The sequence below is a fragment of the Pelecanus crispus genome, chromosome 12 (genome assembly GCF_030463565.1).
Source record: "Pelecanus crispus isolate bPelCri1 chromosome 12, bPelCri1.pri, whole genome shotgun sequence".
Classification (NCBI taxonomy): Eukaryota; Metazoa; Chordata; class Aves; order Pelecaniformes; family Pelecanidae; genus Pelecanus; species Pelecanus crispus.
The window spans coordinates 3,293,240-3,316,524 of NC_134654.1; the positions used below are offsets into that span (position 1 = coordinate 3,293,240).

At 37.8% G+C, this 23,285-nt stretch overlaps 1 protein-coding gene across 1 annotated transcript in view; it reads left to right on the forward strand.

Annotated features, from left to right (window-relative positions):
- Positions 1 to 23,285, forward strand: part of BCAS3 (BCAS3 microtubule associated cell migration factor) — a 373,523-nt gene that overhangs the window by 140,500 nt on the left and 209,738 nt on the right. The window contains exons 17-20 of the mRNA XM_075719415.1: positions 6,235 to 6,279; positions 13,022 to 13,146; positions 13,762 to 13,927; positions 15,115 to 15,215. Of these exons, the coding sequence (XP_075575530.1) occupies positions 6,235 to 6,279; positions 13,022 to 13,146; positions 13,762 to 13,927; positions 15,115 to 15,215 (437 nt within the window). The remainder of the gene's footprint in view (positions 1 to 6,234; positions 6,280 to 13,021; positions 13,147 to 13,761; positions 13,928 to 15,114; positions 15,216 to 23,285) is intronic.

Sequence of the window (23,285 nt, forward strand, 5' to 3'; positions counted from 1 at the left end):
GCAGGCACTGTCTTGCTTGCTTCAGTGGTTTCTTGCTCAAATCCCGAAAGCGAAGTGAATTTTACCTTGTGTTTCGTGAACTGGGAATTATTTTTCAGGCGAGAGCTCACGGATATTCCCTCTCTCCCTCAGTAATTCCCATATTCTGTGCTTGAGTGTTCAGGACATCCTGTAAAATCTGTTATGGTTTGTTTAGTGCACTAAGTATGCATGATAAGGTTCTAAAGCTTACATATGTATGCACATATATACATGTGTATCTCTATATGTGTCTATCTAACGATCCAGTCCTGCTCTCGCCGCTGGAAACACAATTTCATTAGGCTTGTTGAGCCAAATTATGAACTATAAAGACACAATTGCCCTAAGCACAGAGGCTGGCTGCAGATTAAGTTCCTGAACTTCGTAGATAATTGTAAATGGGACTTATGAAACAGTAAAGAAACAGTACAAGGGTAATGTGGTTTAACTTCTTCCACACGTCCATTTCAGTTGCTTATTTTTGCTTTTTTTTCCTGCTTACAGTTTAAACACAGGCAAGGGAAATAGATCAGGTGAATTTTGAAAGTATAGAAAGGTGTGATCTTGGATGAGGACAGGAAGGGAGGGAGGATCAGAGAGAGGCTGGGGTGCATGGAGATAAGCAGGAAATTACAGTTCCTGAAAGAGGGAAAAATATCCAAAAGGTCACTTGAAGAGTACAGCCAGAGAAGGACAGAAATGTAATTCTGGGCTCAGTTGGCAGACTTCTAGAAATGGAGTAGACACTTAGAGCTAGGTGGGACAAGACACAGAAAGAAAATAAAAAGCCATCTGAGGGTCTGCTGGGGGGAAGGTAGGGAGATAGGAGCAGTGGTGAGGATGAGGATTTTAAAAAAAGCACTTGGTTTGTAACAGTAAGTCATGCAGTGGCCTTTGCCAAGGCCGTTTCCTTAATGCTGTGGTGATACCAGCAAGCTTTTCCAGAACTATTGCAAATGTAATAAATCCGCATTATTTTAGTTAATGTTTTATTCCTGAATATCTTAAACATATTCAGAGAGGGTTCATATTCATAGTTTCAGTAAATTCTACTATTCACAAACTGTCCTTGTCCTATTATTTTGTGTAATTTTTAAAACTAATTAAATTTAAAATAATCAGTGAGGCTTGTGTAAGGGGGGGAAACAGCAGTCACGGGAAATACCCTGCTGTGTAAATAGAGTTTTTGTGAATGAGGATCATAATTTTCAGCGAAGCCCGTGTAGATGTGTAATGCTAAGTGTGTAGATGTGTAATGCTAAGCCGAGAGCTTCCTTCATTTGTTCTGCATCCAAGATATTTGATGAAAGTACACAAAATTAACATGAAAAGCTCTATTTATAAAGCAGGGATTTACGAGGAATGCCTAGGATCCAAGAAGCCTGGCATGCCTAAAACGACCAAATTGAGACAGCAGCCTTAACTTAAACCTCCAGGGGGCAAAGCGTGTGTTTAACATATTTAACATCTGCCCTCATATTTCGTGAAACACATAGCAATGTAAGTCTGTACAGTGTAATATTTAGACAGGACAGGGACCATCTGCCTCACCCTGAGAAGTGTAGGAGGCATGTATTACTGCAAATGGCAAAAGACAGATGTATTTGCACCTACATGGTCAGCACCTTTAAGCACTGCTCCGAGGAAACAAGGCTCTTCTTTGGGAGCAGCTGCTTAACCTTGTGATTGTGCAGTGATCAGAAAAGGAGACGAACTCGCTATCAGTTGGATTTTACAGTCGCTGTTCAGTGGCCCTCCCAGCAGATTCCTTTTCTGGTTTTGCTACTTTTAAAGAATTAAAAATTGAATCTGTGGCAGTACGTTTCTAAAAGTAAAGAGCAAAACTAAAAGAATACCATATAATTAGCAGTTCTGGATTTGTTCATTTTATTTGCTTTTAACATATGAAAAGCTTCTCTAATACTAGACATCTTAATTAAGTTTTGCAGGTTTTATTAACCAAAAAGTCAAGTTGGGTTTTTTCCCGCTAGTATCCAAGACAGGAAAATATTTTTCAGGTACTGAAAGGACTGATCAGTGCTCTTAATATCATCTGTCTCAAGCAGAGCTGCAAAGCATGTCATTTTACTTGACAAGTGGAATGGCAGTAAATTTTTTAAAAGTGTTCACAGCAGCCCTATGGGAATGAAAGACCAGAATCTGGAGTTGTGTCATTACTGCGCTGTTCATCACAGGTGCTTTTTTTTCTCATGTAAACTTGTGGGGTTTGGAACATTTTCTGATCAGTCATTAAATTCTCTTACTCTGAATACAATTTACATTCTCAGCACTGAGTATCTCAGAGCATTACCTCCCTTCTTGCCATCATTATTGTTTCCTTGTTCCCTGCCCTCTGCTTTTCCCTTGCTTTCTCAAGTCTCTCATTGTAATTTCTGCACCTTCATGAAGCACTTAATTTTTGTCCCAATATTTTGTCATCCCATTGACTTGCTTTCCTGTAGTTTGTACTGTCAGCACATTCTGAGAAGCAGATAGGCTTTCCCAAAGGGGCTCTAACATTAATGGGTAAGGAAGCATCTTATGTTTTAAAGATTAGGGGGATGTAAGACAGTAAAAGAGCTAGATTTAATAAGTCTTTATATATCTGTGCCTCAGTTTCCCTCTCAAAATTTTAATAGTAATGCTGAATTCCTTCTCAAGTCTGGTGAATGGGTTAATTCATTGCTCATTTACAAAGAGCTTATAGATTTGAAAGGGGAAGAACTGTATGATCCATCTCATGCTTGTCTATAAAAGGCAGTGAATCAGAATATGTTAGAAGACAGCTTTGTGCTTCACAATAGCTTTATAAGCGTTCCTTGTGTTTGTGGAATGAGTTGTAGTTAGTTTCCAGTTTGTAAGAATGTGGGGACACAGATGAGCTGTAATGGGAAGGGAGGGAAATAAAAGATACAATAATTGCCCCAAAAGAAAAACTGTTGTAAAAGTTGGCTTCTCTGACAGCAGCATTTGTTTTAACTTTCTCAAGGGATATGGTCATTATATTTGTATCATACTTCATTCTCAAATTCATTATAGCTTTAGTGAAACGCCAGGATGTAACCTGCATTAGTTGGGTCTTGTCAAAACAGAGACATCCAGCGTGCCTTATAGGAAAATGAATAAACCAAACCTCACTGTTTTCCATCCGAAAGATGTAGATAGTGTGTTTTTAAACATGAAACTCTATCTGTTCTTCATCCCATCCCTCATTCCACCCCCAATAAGGAAGGAGAAAAGTAGGTAAAGTGTCTGGTGCAATTTTATCATTTTAGTGTTTCTCATTGCTTGTATTATATGTACTGAAAATCGCTGCTATCCATTTGTTTCATTTTGACTTGGAGAGCTTAATTTATCCCAGGTTCTACTACTGATGCAAACAAAAATAAGGAGTGCAAAGTCATGATGTCATGATACAATTAAGTAGGAAAAAGTAACTAAAAAAGTGAAGAAAAAAAATTAAAAAGTAAAGCTAAAGAATTTAGTACGATAGGCCAGCTTTCCTGCACGGTGAAGCCAGACATTCTCTTTCTGGCAGATTTCTCAGACGTGTTTTGTGTCACCTTTAGCTGTTATAATAAATTTCGGTAATAGAACAACTGTAATGATTTGTAATTGATATGAAATACAGCTATTTGCACTAAATTTTTTTAAGATGTCACTATGAAAGGATTCTCGCTACGGCAACATATAGCGGTGAGGGCTAGAGTAAGTGGGAGCTGCACAGCTTATTAAAAGCTTAAATAGTTTTTATTAAACACAACAACACAAAATCAAAAAATATTTCAGTTTTCAATTTGCTGAAACCTAGACTCAGATAAGAAATTAAGAAAATTCTGGTTTGGAATTTTGAAACATCTTCATTCAATAATTTTCCTTTGGAATTTCTCACTAGCTATGAGACTGGGGAACCTCCGTGAGTTTTTTTTGCCTTGGCATTGCTCTGTTACTGTCACCAAGCATAGCCATCTGGTGCTGTCTTTTCAAGGTTGGGTTATCTTGTAATTTGTAAATTCTCTCTCTCAGTTAGCATACCATCCATATTATGTGAAGGAAATAGTGAAAAACAATTGCTTATGTAAATATCATAGGAAAAAAATAGTCATCTTAAAAGAAATTAGGTCTTGTCTATGTAAAAGAAAGGCTAAGTTGTCTCTTTCACACTTAAGGATTGTTATAGTCTTTGGAAGTGTAATACCATTTTCTTCATGATACAAAGTGTTGTATCCATGTTACAAACAAACAAAACCTTCCATTGAAGCATGTATCTACCTGGCTCAATTTGTAATTAAAATAGAGAGAACTTGTTAATTTGCAAGTATAATCAGGTCAACATAGTATGTTGTGCAAAAAAAAAGCTGATGTTATCTTCTAAAATGTTCTAATGAGCTCAGCTAGAAATTCTAAGCTCCCAGTCAGATTTGACCACTCTCCCCAATGACTCTTCAAATTTACACTAGATACATTCTAGGTTTTAAATTATATTGGCTATGGGTTATGCAGAAGACTTAGCTTTCCATTAAATATTTAAACAGTGCAATAGTGCTGGGCTAATCTTCTGTTGAGCCAATAGAACGGTCTTTGACTCAGGGACTGAATGTGTTGACTGTATAGGAGATCATACATTTCATACAGTTCGTACAATTTAATTGGGTTTTATCACTATTCAAAGATGATATATTATGTCTAGAAAGGCAGCTGTTTCTACCAAATGAGCTCTCTCCTCCAAAATGTTAACCAAACATTTATTTAAATACATACAGTTAAAGGTTAGTCCATTATACAGAGTTCAAAAGATCTTCAATGTTTTTGGCCTATATTACTAATAAAAAACAGGGGTCTTTTTTCTGTAATATTCTATTCTCTATTGGATTTTTACATCTTTGCATGTCGAAGAATATATGTCTTAAGTTTGTACCTTCACCTAAATGTTTTTTTAAGAGGATGTCTTCATTCATTGATGTTGTGCTTGTGTCAAACTTAGTTCACAGAATTGTTCTTTATCATGCCTTTTAACTGCGTAGGCGTATGGCTGAGTGCTTTATACATCTTTCTGTGATAGACCTTTTCTGTTAGTTCATTGCCTGAAAATACTTCACTTGTTTCAACTAGCCAGAATTTATCGCTGAGTCAGAGTATAAAAAGAAAAATGACACATTGGCATTTGCAAAATCAATTATTCAGCAATTTTGTGGATGATGTTACATCCCAAATGAGCATTAAAGAAGCTGTGAGCATGGGAGTAGCTCTAAATTTACCTTCTGTTCCTCCTTTTCAGATTTTATGCAAATGTCAGTATGGTGATGGCTTTTTCAAGGGTGATGTAAAGAACAGGGGAGATATCCGTTAAAAACGCCCAGAAATTAATGGGGTGTGATACCACTTCAAAAACTATAGGCTGTGCAAAATACTTCAACAACAACAACAAAAAATCATGGTGTGGATAAATTGTTGAGTGGCCAAAACCAATAAGCTCTATATCAGGTGATTTTTAACATCAAATACATTTAAAATAAGTTAGGGTTCTCTCTCCTGCATTCCATGCAAGCTTGTAAGTGGGGGAATAAGATTGCTGTGTCATGCAGTTGCTAAAGATTTTTTTAATTTAATAGTGTGGTTCTGTCCTAGGAAAAGGACTGAGCAATTTTCTCTAAAAGGTTTTGCTTGTACTTGTCGTCGTTTTTACTTAGGACTTGCCTTTTCTCAGTCAGTTTGTGAAACTGTCCCACTCGGACCTTCAGTGTTTCATGGAAAACACCCACATATTTGTTGGTTTTGATGCTAATTTCCTTTTTCTATTAGTTCTGACTTTAATGTCTCTTTAAGGCTCTTGACTGCTTTTGCCTCAGATTTGTCAGGAGATTTCAGGAAGGAGACCTAGACTGTGTCCAACTTGAATTACACCCTTAAAGCCTGCTTGCAACTGATGCGTTCCGTTTGTCACAGCCGTTGTGCATGAGGAGCCTGCCCCGGCAGCTCCTGCTTCTGTGGGTGGTTGCGTTGTCCGTGGGACTGTTCACGTGAGCGGTTACGTTTGTGAGCCTCAGCATGCTGGTTACGTTAGAGTCCACATCTCTTCCAGGGCATCATGAACGGTTATAAAAAATTATTTTGTTTACCTTCTGCATAAATCTTAATAGCATGATATACAGTGTACTTGTTGGTAATTGAGTTTTCATCTAATTTCTGTGCATTTTTCCCCTTTACGTGAAGACCTTACCTGTTTGGAGCAGGATGTTTTTCCATAAAAGCTCCATGGTGAGTTCCCAGTTCAAAACCCAGCATGCCTATAATTCATTTGCTGTCCTTACTGAAATTAACCCTGTGCTTAGGCTTTCTAATTTTGGATTAATTTTTTTTTTTTTAATTTGTTTACTTGCATGGCTGATCCATAGGTGGAAGCACTGCATAATTTCACTTTTAAACTATGGATGCGTGTTCACCATCAAGCATTGTCAAAGAAATGCATTCACTTTTTTTTTCTTTTTTACCTTTGAGAGCGCATTTAATTTTTAAGTAGCAGAGAAGTTGAAAAAATAAGTTATTTCCCAGTGGGCAGAAATGATTGCAATATCTTCCAAAACAAGCCCCTCTCTTTCTATATAGCTTCCTTTATTACTGTAGCCCTAAGTTGCTTACAGACAGAAAACATCGATTACAACCTGTCGAAAATAAGCCAGATTAGCAGTGAGTAGACAGTAAAGTACTGCATTAAGGGAGGTGAAGCAAGTAAAATGGGCACTCAAAATAAAGCAGCAGCTTGTCACACTTAGAAAAAAGATAAACCACAGTTCCGTTAAAATCAGGATATTTGAGATAATAAGGGGATTTGGTTTTTAATATGTAGAATTACAGCATATTACAGAAATACAGACAGAAGAAAAAACAAGTTTTAACAAGTTTCCCTATGTTGGAGCTCGGTTCAGTATTCGTCCAGTGCTACATAACCTCCAGTCACCTTTTTATAATGAGGTGGGGGTTAGGTGGTCAAAGTTTTAGGCCACAAGAATGGAAGAAGTTTGAACATCTTACAGCTCTCTAAGAAAATTTAGAAACTTTCAGCCAGAAGTTTGTGGGGTTTGGTTTGTGTTTTGGTTTTTTTTAAGTTTAGTTAAGGATACTTACTAGCTTATATCTATCAGTATCTGTTAGAATATTTGTGTGTGGCTCTTGTTCCTACTACTAGAAGTTTGTTCCACATATATCACCCCCTTATGTCTCTGTCAAAATACTGTCTTCAGCAGAAAGAACTGAAGAGCTTTGTTAGGATACAGAGTTCTTAAGAGAATGGCAGAGGAGAGCTGATGAGGGATATGGGCGCTATGCCAAAGACAGGAAAAGCAAAGGCACCAAATGTGACACTAAGGGAAAGAAGGTGACATTGCCTTATTCCTAGAGAATCTCTGGTTCCTGAAGTAGTCTTCCTACGAACCATTTCTGAATGTAGTGTACGATGCGCCTAAGTATTTCGTCTGATGGTGATCTAAGAGCTGAAAAGGCTCTGGAAGAAGAGTTTTGAAAGTGGATTGTCTTAGCAAATGGATGTTTCAGTCACCCCCTGCATGAAGCAGCAGAGATGCTTGTCAACCAGAAATGATTTTAGATTGAGGCAAGATTAAAAGGCCTAGATTAAAGAGGGGAATATATGAAATAGACTCAAAAATTGTTGCCTGTCTTTCACAAGACTCTTTTGTGGTTTGTTTAATGCCAGTGCTAGCTCAAAAATATGGTCTTTACTAGCCTACAGAAAAATTAGGATAAAAAACACACTTTGGGTGGGGGAAGAAATCATGTTGTTTCCATTAAGGTCTTAATGAGACCTAAAATTATGTATACAAAATGAATGGAGAATTGACAGCTTGCTGCCTGGCGAGTAAAGGAGCCTACCATTTCTTTTCTTGCTTTTTCTTGCTTTATTCATGATCTGACAACTGGAAACCTGTCTTTGTTTTCTTGTTTTAGACACAATGATAAATCAATTAAAATTTCTGTATTTTGAGACAGATAAGCTTTTCCAATAATCTTATGTGTAATTGCAAATTTCATGCAGTATTTTTCTCCTGATACTTTTGTTGCTGCTTATGTAGTCTAGATAAAATTTTTACCTTAAAAAATCATGTATGTTACCATTTCAGTGGGTATAGCTATGGAGTTGTGGATAAGTGCTTTTGTTTTTATGACTCTGATGTATTTGAAGCCTATTCATTGGGAATATAAAACCGATGTGATTCTCAATCTTTGCAGACTCTTACTGTTTGATTGATAATCCTTGTATTTGTAAAGCAGTTCCTTCATATCATCTATGTGCAATTTGTTTGTTTTTTTTGAAGTCATGTCACTTGTTTGACTATGAACTTAAAGACAAATTTAAGAGCCGGCAGTATTTTATGAAATGTAAAGCTCTTTGAGGAACACTGCATCGCTGTACTGTGTAGCCTCTGGTTTTCCAAATATTTTAATAGGATTAATATTTATTAATTCTTTCTGATGTAAAGTAGAAAAATAATAATACAAAATGAAAACTAGTTAAAATATTGTCATTCCTTACAATTTTTATAAAGAGCTAATGTAATACATTTCCAGAGATTATGGCAGAGTTTGATTTGTTACAAAAGTCAACAAGTGGTAGCACTGAATTGTTTCAGTAGCTCTTAATCTTTTCTTACTGCATTGTCAACATGAAAGAACTTGCATGCTATTGCTGAGTCTCTTCATTTTTTTTTTTAAGATCTGACAAAGTGATGTCTTAATTTTCTTTAGTTTGGTCCCATCACCTTTTGTGCCGTTTCAGTAGAAAATTCTTGTGTATATTTTTCATTGGACATGTATACATCTACTTCTCAGTGTTTCTGCATTTAAAATGGAAATAATCCTCCAAAATTATGTTAGAGAAGTTAATTAATATCAACAACTCAAATTTCCCCAAATATTGTGGTATTTAGCTGGAGTTTGGGAGTAACTTGACTTTTAGTAGGTGACTGTCATTAACTTCAGCTGGGGTAGGTGAATGTCAGCTGCTGGTAACTGAAATGACATGAACATGGCCTTCAGCTGAGGCACAGCTCTTACTAATTTATAGCAGAACAAGAACTATGTAATTGAAAGGGGTTTTTACTAGTTGTACTCCTGCTGTAGGTTTCTGCACAGATACAATTGGGATAAAAACACTGCTGTGTCTCATTGAATTCTTGGTGTAGTTACACAGTTGGGTAGACCCAGACAGGGCAAGCACACTGCCTTTTTAGCCTCCTTGTGTCTTAAATATACTGCTGTTGTTTCTCAGCGTGGAAGATTGAAATTATAAGGGTGAATGTTTTGGCCCCATTAGCTTCACTTTCTTGTTTTTAGTGTTGATTCCCAACAACCTGCACTTCTTCCTGCATTGCAACCTCTTTCAGTAAAAATATGGTACAATCTTTTGAAAGTTAGTATATTGTGAAGATTCTTTTGAATTAACTGTTTTTAAAAGTGAGGCCCAATGTGCCTTAATTTCAGTTCTTGGCATAATTTACGAAGTGCTGACAGGCTAAGAGCAAGTAAAGAGCAGGAGTTCGTAGCAGAAACAAGTCATTCACCACCTACCTTCAACATTATTGTTTTGTTATCATTTATAAAGCTGAGAGGGTGTTTGCGTCTACATAATAATGAGGATTTATAGTTTCCAAGTTGTTAAAATATCACAATGACATGAAAATATATTTTTCTAATGGCATTACTGTTAACTGAAAATAACTGGGCTTTTGAGGTTTACTGAAAGAAAGAAATTTGAGTTGGAATGTATTGATGAAAACTCAGGGATAAAGTAAAATGGTGGTAGAATGAAAGATTCCTTAGTCAGAATAGTTTTCAGGATAGACTTGCTGGCATCTCAGCATTTTTTTCAGAAAGATGTCTAAACCAATATGATGCACTAGTCAGGTTTTTTTGTTTGTCTTTATTTTTTAGCAGGACTAAGTTTAACCACATGAGTAATCCTGTTTTACAAGGTCTGCTCTTTCTGTCTACAAAACATCAGTCTTGAAGGGAAAATGTTTTGGCACTGAAACTAACACTTAGGTGCATGCCTTGAAAGATGTACATCTTAAAGACATGGTGTAAATAGAACGTAGCTTAGACCATTTCCTCTAAGGTTCTTTATAACTGTATTTGGTTGAGCAGAGGTCTTTGGGACGAAGAGTGTGGAGAACCCTGCAGAAATGTATTGTTAGAGTACCAGATTGCCTTCTGCTTAAAGGCTTGGAGAAATGGTTGAAGTCAATTATGTCTCTGTAGAAGTTTACTCCAGTTTGTAGCTGAGAATAGCATTTAGTCCCAGGTTTTTTTTCCATTTTAAATTTTAATAACCTCAGAGTGTGTTGAGTAAAAATCCAGAATATTAAGAATATTAGGGTAGTATAGAAAGATTGTCTTTTCAAGAGTTTATAAGAGGAAGTGAATATGGCTGAGTCATATCTGTACTCGTAATTTGCTTTCTATTGATTGATGGGTAACACTGTCCTTCTGAGCAATCTTGTTCGATATTAAAAACAATCATTTATTGATTGAAGTATAGATCAGTAAGTAACAAGACTCGAATTAGTGCATACATTTATGTTTTCATTTCTGAAGGAATTTTAGTATGTGAATATGTGGAAGGTGAGAGCTAAAAATAGTTATCGATACATAGTTTGTTACAGAACTGGTTAAAAATACTGTTTCTGTGGCAGATGACTATTTCAAAGTGAAAGAAATCTCTTCTGAATTTTTCTGAGTAGCTAATAAATACTCAATATGTTAATATCAATTCACATATTCCAATATAGGTCGTGAAGTGCCACTGCAAGCAAGGTAATATATTTATAGTAAGGAACTTTTTGGAACACAGGTTTCTGACCCAGTAATCTGTAGCTGTCGTTTTAACAGTTGGATATTAAGTGCTTTGTGGTGGTTCAATATCAGAGTTACTGACTATAAATTGCAATTGCTCTTTTGGGACGTTCTAGCTTCTCCTGCATGTGCGAGAGCTTCAGGACTGATCTAAGTCCATGGAAGTTTGTCTGAATCTTTCCATTGACTCTGGTCAGTGTGATGGAATTCCTTTTGAAAGGTCTTTTTTTGGTTTGGGGGGTTTTGGGGTTTTTCCCCCCCCCCCTTCTAGATGAAACGTGTGACCATAGGCTTGCCGTGTGTGCGATTTATGGCAAGTAGCTTAGCCCCTCTGTGCTTCAGTGAGTCCATCTGTAAAACTGGCAGAGTAATACTGCACAAGGTGTTGGGAAGCTCCGTTACACTTTCTGTAAATCCCTTTCAGAAAGCTGGCTGAAAATACAGTGCGAATGCAAACAATTAGTCTTTTCTCCCATTTTCATAAATGACCTAATTTCTGCTACGCTGTACAAAAAGTACTTGCTGCTTTAGGTGAGTTAAAGTTGAAGGCAATTTTAAATGTTTCAAGTTGCATGACAGTAATGATGGAGGCTATATGTTTTTAACCGTATGCCACGTTTTCCACATGTCACTTACTACAGCTAGTTGTTGGAAGGAAATTAAGTGTTTGAGATCAGCACGAGTTTTGCCATTTATTTCGGTGAGATCAGGACTAAGCTGTAAGGGACCAAGACGTAGGTGCAGGCTCTGCAGCCAGGTGCAGAAGTTTTAGAGAAGCCCAGCTTGTAGAATAATTTTGGTTTAACTTGCTTTTCTTATGTTATTTTTACATTATGTTGATTCATAATCTGTTCTTGCTTTAATATCCCTCTTGGTTCATTCTGTTGAACCACTTCACCTGTGTGCAAGTAATTTGTCATTAACAAAAAAAATGGTGGTATGAATTAAGTGCCATTATAATTATGCATAGTGTTTGAATTGCTTTCTGCTGATTTAAAATATTTTTCTGCTGCTTAATTCCATCATAATACTGCAATAATTTGTGTTCACATAACATATATGTACGCACACACTTCTTAGAATTGAAGATCATAACTTAAAAACGACCAAGTTAATGTGATGGTGTAATCACAGGCTGATATAATGTGGAACAAGAAATTAATAGAGGGGAAAAAAGGAAAGGAGGGAGAAGTAGCAAGAGAAGGGAGCAGTGAAATTGAGTAGAGAGAGAAATATAAAATAATCTGGAGAAATATAAAATAATCCAATTAAAAAGACTGGAAAAAAGGGAACGTGGAGAAGGAGGAATCGTGCATGAACTTCTCAAACAGCTTTTCTTGTAAGGAAAGGGTGAAATCCTGGTTTAATGAATTGAGGAAATGGGCAATGCTCTGAAAATAGTTTTGAGTTTATACAAAGTGTAATATTACATATCTTCAGATTCTTGTAAGGAGGAACACTAAATGATGTTTCAATGAAACATAATTATAAGCTGCTGTATCTGCTACATGCACATTGTGGTGTTTCAGAGGAGAATGTATCTTAATCTCTTTTTACATGATATAATTACTGATTTGTTTTAACACATAGCTCATGAGTGTATGCGTTGTTTCCCTCTCCTTGTATCCTCCGCATGTTGTTCCCTCTTACCCTTTTGCCCATGTCACACATATCCTAGTGGTTTCAATGGCATCAGGACTGTGCTGAGTTACAACTGAGCAGCAATCAGTGTTAGCATTATTTGTAGTTTTCTTTTGAAAATGCAAGAAAATACCAACCACCTAGAATGACTGACCCAGAATCTATATTTTCATTCCCAAAGGACTTACGATTATAAATATATTCACTTCGGCAGTTGTTTCTATTGAATGCAAATATTCAATATTGGGTCTTTTAAACAGTCCAACTAATTCTCCATTATGAGCCAGTGCTGTTCTTCAAGTTAATGAGTTCAGTGATCAAGGGGAATTTGGGACCTATTATCAAGAAACACTAAATATCTGTAAATCCTGCTAAACCTTATGGGAACTGCAGATATTCACTACTTCTGAATTAATATCTTAGAATTACTATTAAGCAAGGGACATCTTAATTTTTGAGAATTTTGATAATTTTATTTTGTTCTTTCTTTAAGCAAATCCAAACCAGCTCCACAAATTTCACCCAGTAAGTCTGTGGGAGGAGAGTTTTGTGTCGCTGCAGTCTTTGGATCATCGAGGTCATGGTTCGCAAACAATCCTGGTCTGAAAAGAGAAAAAGGTTGGTATATTACAAAAATAGGACTTGCGTTTAAATTTAAATTCTCTATTTTATTTTCTCATTTTGTGTTAACTTCTGAGCAGATGGTGCTTATCTGTAGATTTTGTTATTTAAACTCAGTGACAGTGGAGACTTTTGGGAACATGGTTGGGGTACTTCTGGTAAATAGGACAATTTATAAGAAATTTTAATTAGTGAAATAAATCATTTATCTTTTATTATGATATAATGACAGACAACAAACTTTGATAGTTCAATCCAAAGATACTGTGTGAAGTTTCAGTAAAAAAGATGAGGTAAAGGTGAGACACCTTTGCTAAAGCAAATGTACAGACATGTGTTCAGCAATGTGTAATTACCTGAACACACCTTGGTGAGAAACTCTGTCCCACCTTCTCTTATATGAGATATTTGGGGTTTTTTGAAACAAGGGCAAAATTTTTTGCTTTGTACAATTTTCTCTTTGTCTCTCCAGCCCTTTCACCTCTAATTCACATTTTTGACTGCAAGCACATAAAGGCAAAAGACGTAAAAGAATAAATAGCCTACTATTTCTGTGTTTTTTCTGTTTCTGCTGTGCTATTGCAATAAGATTTTCATTCTTCTTGCAAACAGATCAATCAAAGCAGTTTGTAGTGGAGTCGTTGTATATTATCAGTTGTTACGGTAGCCTGGTGGAGCACGTATTGGAACCACGGCCGCTCAGCACTGCTCCGAAGATTAGCGATGACACACCTCTGGAAATGATGACATGCCCAAGAGCCAGCTGGACTTTGGTTAGGTAGCTCATTCCTTTTACTTTTTCGTCGTCTTTTTGTCCAAAAAATGATTGTGAGCTTTTTTTTTGGAAGGGGTGAATGAACTGCATCATGATTTTCATCTGTATTTTTAGCTTCACGTTTATCTTTAAGACTCTTAAAGCTTTCCGTTGAAAGAGAGGACTCTCGACAGCAAATTCAGGCCTACCTTCTCATATAGTTCTGTTAGTGCTTACCTGTCTGAATGGGAGCTAACCATTTAAATACCTCTGTAGGCGTGGAGCTACATGAACATGTTAGCAGATCAACAGAGATCCTTATCAATTAGGGATTTTAAACGATCCGATTGTAATTTAGCTTTTTATATAAGGACTAGAAACAGTTGTTTATTTTAATAGTGTGAAAGTACAGAATTCTGCCGTGAGGCACAAATGAGGTTTCCACCATGAAGCATTGCAAAGAATTAGGCGAGTTATCCTGTAAGTAGCTGAAGGTAGCATTTCTTAAGACAGTTGAAGAAATTATTCCTGACATGTGGAAGAAAGTAAACAAAAATTGATGAGAAAGTGTTGTCAGTGCTTTTGACGTTTTAAAATATTTTTCTATCGATTTTCCTTGTCTCCTATATTCCTTAGTGCTGCTTATGGCTGGACTAGATTGATCAATACTTGATTTACCAAGCTATTTAGGAATGGCCCACCCTAATTAAAATTACAACACAGACTTCTAGACCATTATTGTTGAAATGAGTAGGTTGTAATGGAATTGAAAATTCTAATTGGATCAATAGTCCATAACTTTACACAGCTTTATTTTCACAGTTTGTAAATGCTCAATGACTTTACAATATCAAAGCAATGCTAGTTAACAGAACAAAAAAGTTCCCCAGCTTCTGTTGTGTGTTTATATAACGTCAGCATGACATACAATGGTCCTAAATGTATTTACCAACTTAATGTAAACCGCCTTCATCATTTTTTTGCGCAATACATGCTGCAGTCGACAAACAAGTATTGTCTTTGCCTCGCAATCTGCGCGATTTGGTCATGCTGCTCAACTGCCTGTGGTGTATTGCAGTGTTTGAACAAGCTAATTTAAATAATTACAAACATTTTGTGAGCTTGTATAGATAATTACATGTGATGACAGAAACACTGATTTACATTCTCTGTATTAGCTTAAATATTAATAGTCTTGTGTTTTACCTCAGAACTCCTCAGTGGAATGAACTCCAACCACCATTTAATGCAAACCATCCACTGCTCCTGGCTGCAGATGCCGTACAGTACTACCAGTATCTTCTTGCTGGCTGTAAGTAGCTGACAACTCTTTGTCTTGTCTTGTGTGCACGTTTTAAGCCAAGTGTGACTTTCTGAGTTGGTTTTTCAACCTGCATTTATTTCGGTACATGTTCTACCCCAGAATAGGGCTTCACGTAACCAACTATACTAGTACTGGTAGAGTAGCGAATATAGTTTCTTTCCGATAGGAATCAAAGTTGTGAGGCTGTCATGTAGCCAAAATGTGAGTGCTTGGCAGGCCTTGCAAGTGTGACCCACTAGATCCCCTAAAGACTTCAGGGTTTCTTCACCTCATTTCTTCTCATGCTTTTAGCCGTTTCCTCTCGTGAATTCAATACTCAGTGACAAGTGAGTGCATCTGCATTTTCCCCCTCCCCTGGAACTCCTGATTGCTGGGCTACTTCCAGCCAGAGTCTCAGACAGCTGCTTCCCTCGGGAGCCTTGGCATCGCTTCCAGGGACGGCTGCCCACCTGCCTCGTCCTGTGTCTTATCCAGCCACGTCGTTCGCAGGGAGCCAATATGCGTGGCATTGCATATTCAGAAACACTTATGTATCTGTATAGATATATGGTGTATGTGTGTTGTACAAACCCATGTATTTTATATTGTTTTTGTAGATAAATGAGTACTTACGTTATTTTTTATTTTGACAATTCAAACAAGAGAAGAACATTAACAGTGAGTAGCAAGTCTCCCTTTTTACCTAGGGCATAGTCAAGATCAAAGTGATGTAACAGTCAAAGTTTCACAAGGGAACAGCTCTTGGCGCACATAAAGGTACTCATGGGGAAACTAGACCCTCTGCGCAGTTGTCAGTGCAGCTAACGCCAGCGTGTTATGCGACACAGGCATTTTAAAATGCTGCGAGTGGACATCTGGGCCAAAAGGCAGGGTGTCTGAATGTGACTGGTAAAAGCGACATTGGCGCCAGATTAGATCTGTTGCTTCTACCTGTCCATCTGTTGCATGTGCTCCGAGCTTGAAGTGCTGTGGAAACGTACAAGCTTAGGGTCTTCCTTTTTCCGTGCCGCACAGAAAAAGGAAGAAAACTCAAAAGGTAGAAAAGAATATGAAAAAGTAATTAATAGCGCACAGCACTCTGTTAGATCTGCCTTTCGGCTAGGATTTTTTGCTAGATTCCTGCGTTATTTTACTTTCACTTACAGATATGAGAGTTCTGCTTTGAGACAAAAGGTCAGTGCAAGGATGCATTTTGGTTGCGTAATATTTTACTCTACAAATACAGGTCACTATTTTCAAATGAGTGTGTCCAAAATTAAGTGTGCAAGCATATACTTAAATTTTCATATAAATATTTTGAAGCATTGAGTACAATCAAGTCAATAAATATATTTGTAATTTACATAAAAGCTTTTAATAAATGCTATTAACTATAGAGCATAGGTCTAATTTCGTATTTTAGTTTAAGGTAACAGCTGCCACATAGTCTGCTTATGTTGCCAATAATTCATTTTGATATTTATATTTTTATCCATTGTTGATGCACCTGTTGCTGATGATTACATTAAATAACTTTTATGATAAGGAGATAAAAAAGGCAAACAGGCTCATTCACAGAAACTGCAGTGTTTCAATCAGTCATGTTTAGCTAGACATGTCTGCAAGGAAAAACATTGTCCGTTTCCTGCCACCAAGGAGGTGGAGTTGAGACCCTTTATCCAGCACTTCTCCTTTAATACATCTCCTCTTGGCCTGTTAGCAGTGAAAACATCTGTGTAAGGCAAAGCATTAGGATAAAAGGATACTGTCCGTTGCTGTGTGCATTTATTGTTCTTATGGCTATTGCTTTGCAGAATTATCTAGCCAGACTATCAAATGTAGCGTCTTCAGGTAAAATAGCAATACTGAGCGGTCTTGAAACAGTCTCCAAAACTAGCTTTAATTCACAAACTGCCTGTGTCTGTGGGTCCTTGCAGCTTGCCTGTTAGGGCCAGATTTCTTCCCCCGCCCCGCCTCACCCTCCTCAAATTCCCTGCTCTAGTTGTAGATGTCTTTATCATCCACCCTGGTTTCAGCTATTTTTCCTGCGAATTATCAAGTGTATAAAGATATAAATTATTGTATGTAGTACACAGTTACTGCAGTGTGGGTCCAAGAGCACAGAATGCTGCCTGCAGAGTTTTGGATGTTCTATAAAAGTAGTTTGTCTGCTTTTTAGTTTCTGTTTAAATTCTGTTGAAATGCATAGATACAGTCTGAACAGAAGCCTTTCTGTGAGCATCAGTGCTTATATACACGGGTCACATTTATCCCACGTACTGAAATCAGGGGTGGATGTGGTTCATTCTGTGTATTTCATTAACAGCTCAAATACTATGCATTTCAAATGTTTTTCTACAGGAAACCTTTTAAAGGAAGAAGAAGGAGTGGTAGCTAAATTCCAACAAAATAATGAGTTTGTACTATTTGAATTACAGTGAAGAATTTTAATTCAGGTTTTAATTCACATAATAGGAATTCATTAAGATGGGTGTGGAATGTAAAGAAAAATAGAACGATAGACACTAAGACAAAAAAGAATCCAGAGAACATAGTGAAAATGGCATTAACAGGGAAATTTCCGTCTATCTGATCTTCTTTGAAGTTTTATTTGTCTTCTGGATTTATTCTATCTGAAGCTACTCAGCGAAGTTTCGGAAAAAATGGAGTCAAACCCGGAGTCACACAAAAGGGTCCAAGGCACCTGTTAGCTTTCCTCCTTTTAAATAGATGCTAAACCAAAGTTAGCTGGCTCTGCTTACCTGCAGTAAAGTAATGGGTTGACATTAGCTGAAGCCTGTGGTTTGATGTGCTATCGCTTCTGTCAGTAAGTTTAATTGCCAGCAAATGGCTAAATAGGGGTTTAGGGTGAATGTTACATCTGTCTGCCACGTTAGTGGTAAGAGGAATTCTGGCGCCGTTTCAGGGTCACTATTTGTATCTGTCCATCAGAGGTAGAATACAGCAGTTTCTCTCAGTTTCTGTATAGCATTTCTGCCAATTGTTTGGCTCCATTAAGTGTGCAGGGGAAATAAAAGCCTGAATGACCAAGTCACAAGGGGGTATGGATAGACCCTTTCTTTGTCCACACTCAGAACATTGCATTAGGTCTCATTATCCATTTATAATAAGTGACCTTTGCCCCCTGGGTCATTGAAAAATACTCAGTGTGCTTTTTAGCACAGAGTACCTCTGTCAGCAGACAGACGGAACAATGCAATGTCTGGCAGTCTGGTTGGAGGGCTGTGCTGTGCAGGTTTTCATAAATACGCAGTTTGATGCCAAAACGCAGGACCAAAATCTTCTGTGGTCTCTGAAAAGTATAAAGTAAGCCAGTGAGTTCTTGTGATGAAAAGAGACCATTCTAAAAATACTGCATTTGGTTATTTACACACAGTTCAGCTTTCAATATTTTTAAAGAATCTTAAAAGTTATATTCACGCTAATAAGGAAGTAACAAGGAACCATTGTTTGAAGAAATATTTTGTACAACAAGTGTCCAAGACCTTTATCCCAGGGGTATTTGTAAGTGGATTAGCACAGCTGTTTCATTGCTTTGAGGTCATCTGTGACATCTGCTGCAGAAACCTGGATCGGAGTATGCAGTTCGTACCGACCTGAGCGCTTTATCACAGCCGTGGCTGGTGCAGAGAGGTGAGAAAGTGGGTAGGGAGAGATTTGGACCTTTCTGTAAGTTCAGAGCTTGAAAGTGAACTTGCATGTTAAATTCCACAACCTGCTGGCCTGTGGGAAGTGTCGTATCCTGCTCCTATCCTGCTCCTAACTGTTTCAGGCTTTTTGCAGTTGGTCAGAGTAAAAATAACCAGTCCCAAGAATCTCCTCGCCTTCTGCCAGAGCAGACGTACTTTTGCATTTCAGACTTACCTCTGTTTTCGTAAGAGTTCATCCTGCAAAGCCCCGGCTGTATTACAATCCTCAAGTCTTCAGTGCTGGGTCTTAGGGGTTAGATGTTTCTCTCCTACCCTTCTCCGATTTAATACATAATATTTTACCTTATTTGTGTCTCTAGTATTCCCTCTTTATTTGCCTGTGTTCTGAGCAGCTCCTAAATCTAATCACAACAAAGGAAGGAAGTGTAAGTCATGTTTTATTCTTCCTCGATGTTTTTCCTACAACGTAAATACCATCACCTGGTACAGTTAGACACTCATAGCAGACCTGACAGTGGGAGGGGAGTGGTGCGAGGCATGAATACATAGGAGGGTTTCTGGTGTCCACAGGAACTTGTAATGTAAAGGACTTGGCTTCCTTCAGAGAACCGCCAAGTTCCGTCGTTACTTATTCTTGAAATACAACTTGCTTCCTGCTGTTTAGTAGTTGGAAATTAAGATGCTTCTGGTAGTATCAACTCAAGGCATGCTGTTAAGATGTGCTTTTCGTGTCCATGACAATCAGCTGTTTGTGTTCAGGGGTTTTTTTAATAATTAATACTTTTCTCTCTACTACCGTAACCCAAAGTCTTATATATTTGATTGACTTAATTCATGTTTCCTTTGTCCAACCTCTGTACCTTCCATTTTTGCATGTGTGAATTAATACAGGCATGTGCATGGTACATAATGGAATTGCAATGAAAATAGGTAACTGCATAACAGCAGAAAGTCCTACGTCCTCATTTCACACTTCTTATTTCCTTTCTTCCTTACCCCTCCTCTTTGAATTCACTTTTTCATTGCACTGGAGGGATGGACTGTAGTTGAGATGTCTGAAACATGGACAGTTAACACATTAATGAAAAAAACCCTTGAAATCAGACCACAAACTGCCCAAAAAAGGTATGGAAGAAAATGAGATATGATTTCTCTCCTCTGGCTCTGGAAAGGGCACCTTCACATTCCAGGCAAGAGTTTTGGCTCATCAGGACCAATTTTATGGAGACGACCTGCAGTTGTCAGAAGCAGGCCAATGACAAGAATTAATATATTAACTGGTATGCAGTACTCTTTGACAAATTGCTTACTAAATACATCAAAATTGATTGGACGTTCTGTGTTTAAATTGACAAATGACTGCATTAGGGGAAGGAGGGAAATCCATTAATTACAGCTGCCCTCAACCATAGGAAATGTAATCGTATAAATATAGATTTTGTTAAAACAAAAGTCTCTACTTTACTGTAGTGTTGCTGGTAAGTGTACTTGCACCTCTTTGCTATTAAACCTCCAGTAGGAGGTTCTGAAGACAGATCTTTGCAATTGGCTTTTAAATAATCAAAGACCATTTCTGTTGTGTTAAAAGGAATGATGCAGTGTTTCTTTATCCCACTCTGGCCGCTTCTGGAAATTGTTTCTCTCTCAGAAAAATGGACATGTAGCTGAGGCTTCTGCTGTCTCATTGATTGTTTATACTAAATGCAATGTAATTCATATTCCGCAATGGTAGGATTCAAACTGGTACTCTGTATTCTCCTTCTTTGTTCCTGTCCTGGTCTCTAAGTAATACTTGCAGGGCTGTTACTTATTTCTGAGTAAAAATTTGCACTTGAGTTAGGCCTGAAGATATAATCAGTTTTATAGACTTCGTTAAGGGATTCTTGGAAAGTTGAAGGTCTGTATTTATAGCTGCCTTTGACTTTTGGCTGTTACAACGGATTTTCATTTCTGGACCAACTGTTGTACATATCTTGCGTTTTACTAAAAGTGGCTTTCATTAGAAGTCAAACTTGGTAACTATTCCTTGTCTTCAAAGACAGGAGGTTAGCCTTGCCTCACTGTTCATTTGGGCTAAATGATAACACAATTTATACAAATAATCTCTGTAACTCTGACATCACGTTTGCAGTTCCTGCTCCCTCTAAGGAAAGCTATGCACCCTGAGCAAGACTTTTGTCTCTAAGCAACGTTGCGGTTCTTTATGGCCTATTTTATATTCCTTTCATACATTCCATTGATGGAAATAAAAATTCCATGCGTGGAGGTAGTGTGTATTGCACAGTGGAAAGCGGGACTGAGCGTAAGAGTAGCGAGTGTATTAAATAACTGTGTGAATATGTGCTATGAAGACACAAACTATGAAAAACAAGCTACGACACATGTAATCACAGCCAAACTGCTGCCATACGGGTAACACCGAGCACATGCAGTAAGGAATCTGGTCTTTCTGGTCTGCAAGCCTTTTCCCGTGCACAGCAGAGCATGATGGTGGTCTGGTAATAGGCTAACGAACTGGGGCGCATAATTATGGTTAGTGTTCTACCACTTCTCAGCCTTCAACCTCTGTTTTTCTTCTTGCAGTCTTTTGCACGTGCATGTTTAATAGTGTACTCTTCCTCACTAATATAAAAAAATATGTGTTACGGTACGTACCCCACTATGTATATAACTGTAGTGAGTGTAGTATGTTCTGTGGGGCAAGAGCTGTACCTTGCTATGTGTATGTTCAATGTCTGTCACAACGGAGCTCAATTTCAAATAATAAACCTGATCAAAACCAGAGCCCATTCTGTAACAACAATTACGCTATCGTGTAGTTACGAGGTGTTCAAAGCCTTTTTGCTCTGTTTCTGTGACATCCCTGCACGGCCACGGTCAGACGTGAGTTTGGAGCGGTTTCAGCAGTTAGCGCTCTCAGCTGCCCCTTACTGTGTCTCTGCTGGGCTTTACTGGTTCTGCAGCAGCACTGGGAGCACTTGAGAGCAAAGCTGGCCGGTTTAACGTAAACCGCCGATGAAGGCTACCTAAACAACACGCTCTGACCTTACCCTGAAGTGGGTGAAGCCCACTTGAGTTTATATGAGCTGCTGTGCTGTGAAGCCTGGAGAGGTGTTGGAGTAAGCAGTGGTGTGGGGGTTAATATTTTAAACTGTCATCATTTCTATGTACTGATCACATGAATGTTGCCTAAACTGCTGGCCTTTCAGGTGTACCTGTGCGCCACAGATGGGGGCCTTTCCACAAAATTGTGTCGATTGAGTGTTACGGGCTTAAAACTGCAGGAAAGTACACACCACTCGTGAAAAGTCGGAGTGACGGAGGTGGGCATGGCAGAGCTACGGGCGACCTGCAGGAAGGCAAACGGGAGGCTGCTTCATCTGTGCCGAGCAGATGTAAAACCAGCCTTTCGGTAGATCGAGTGAGTGCCTTCATCACAAAACGTGTTACGTTTCCAGGACTCTGCCAGGTTTTTCCCCGCTATTCTCAGCAAGAGTATCGCCGCTAACTCTTTGTTAGTTGTTAGCACGATACATTTAAAGATGGAAAACTGCGTTGTGGTGCTGTTTTGATATTTTGCGTACAACCAGCACACAGTTGAGATTTCATGTACTTACTTGGGTACGTATGTTTAACTTTATCATCCAGATGGGAAATTTAAAAAAAAAATTTCTAGATTCTCAGTTTGCCATTATTATTCTTTCTACTTGGAATTGCCTCTAGCTAGTGTATCATTTTCATGAAGTTCTACTTTTTTGTTGCCATATAGTGAGAGTGCAACATACTTTTTAGAAGAACTTCCTGGGTCTCTGCATCAGTAGTTTCAAAGGAGTTCTGCATATGTTCTTTAAAAATCCAGATCCTTGGGGAATAATTTATAATTCCTTGAAATTTTGAGGAGGACTTCTCTATACAAAACAACCCCAAGTTTCAGAATTTCAGAGAATTAATTCTTAAGTGTTTATCTCGACTCAGGTATTCTTTCCAAATATCACATGAAAATATGAGTGTTGTGTATATATGAAGATACAAGTGATAGAGGTAGAATATGTTGTAGAAGAATTTTGGCAGTTTAAAAAATATTTCGTGTTTGGAATTTTTTACTGTGTTTAAAACTGTAGCAGATATTAAATATATGTATTTTATATATATGTTTATATATATATTTTTTATGACTACAGTTAAAAAATTCCAAGTGAAGCTGATTCCGAGCATGCATTTCTCTTACAAAATTGTTACATGTATTTGGGGTTTGCTGGCAGTAGCCACAAACAGTGAAAATGGAATTTTCAGGTTTGCTTCTTACACTTGGAGGCGTAACAGATTGCACGCTAATCTGGATTACCTTCCCATTTCAGAAAAGATGTTTCTAATGAAATTATAGCTCATGGTCTTTTTTTAAGGGAAA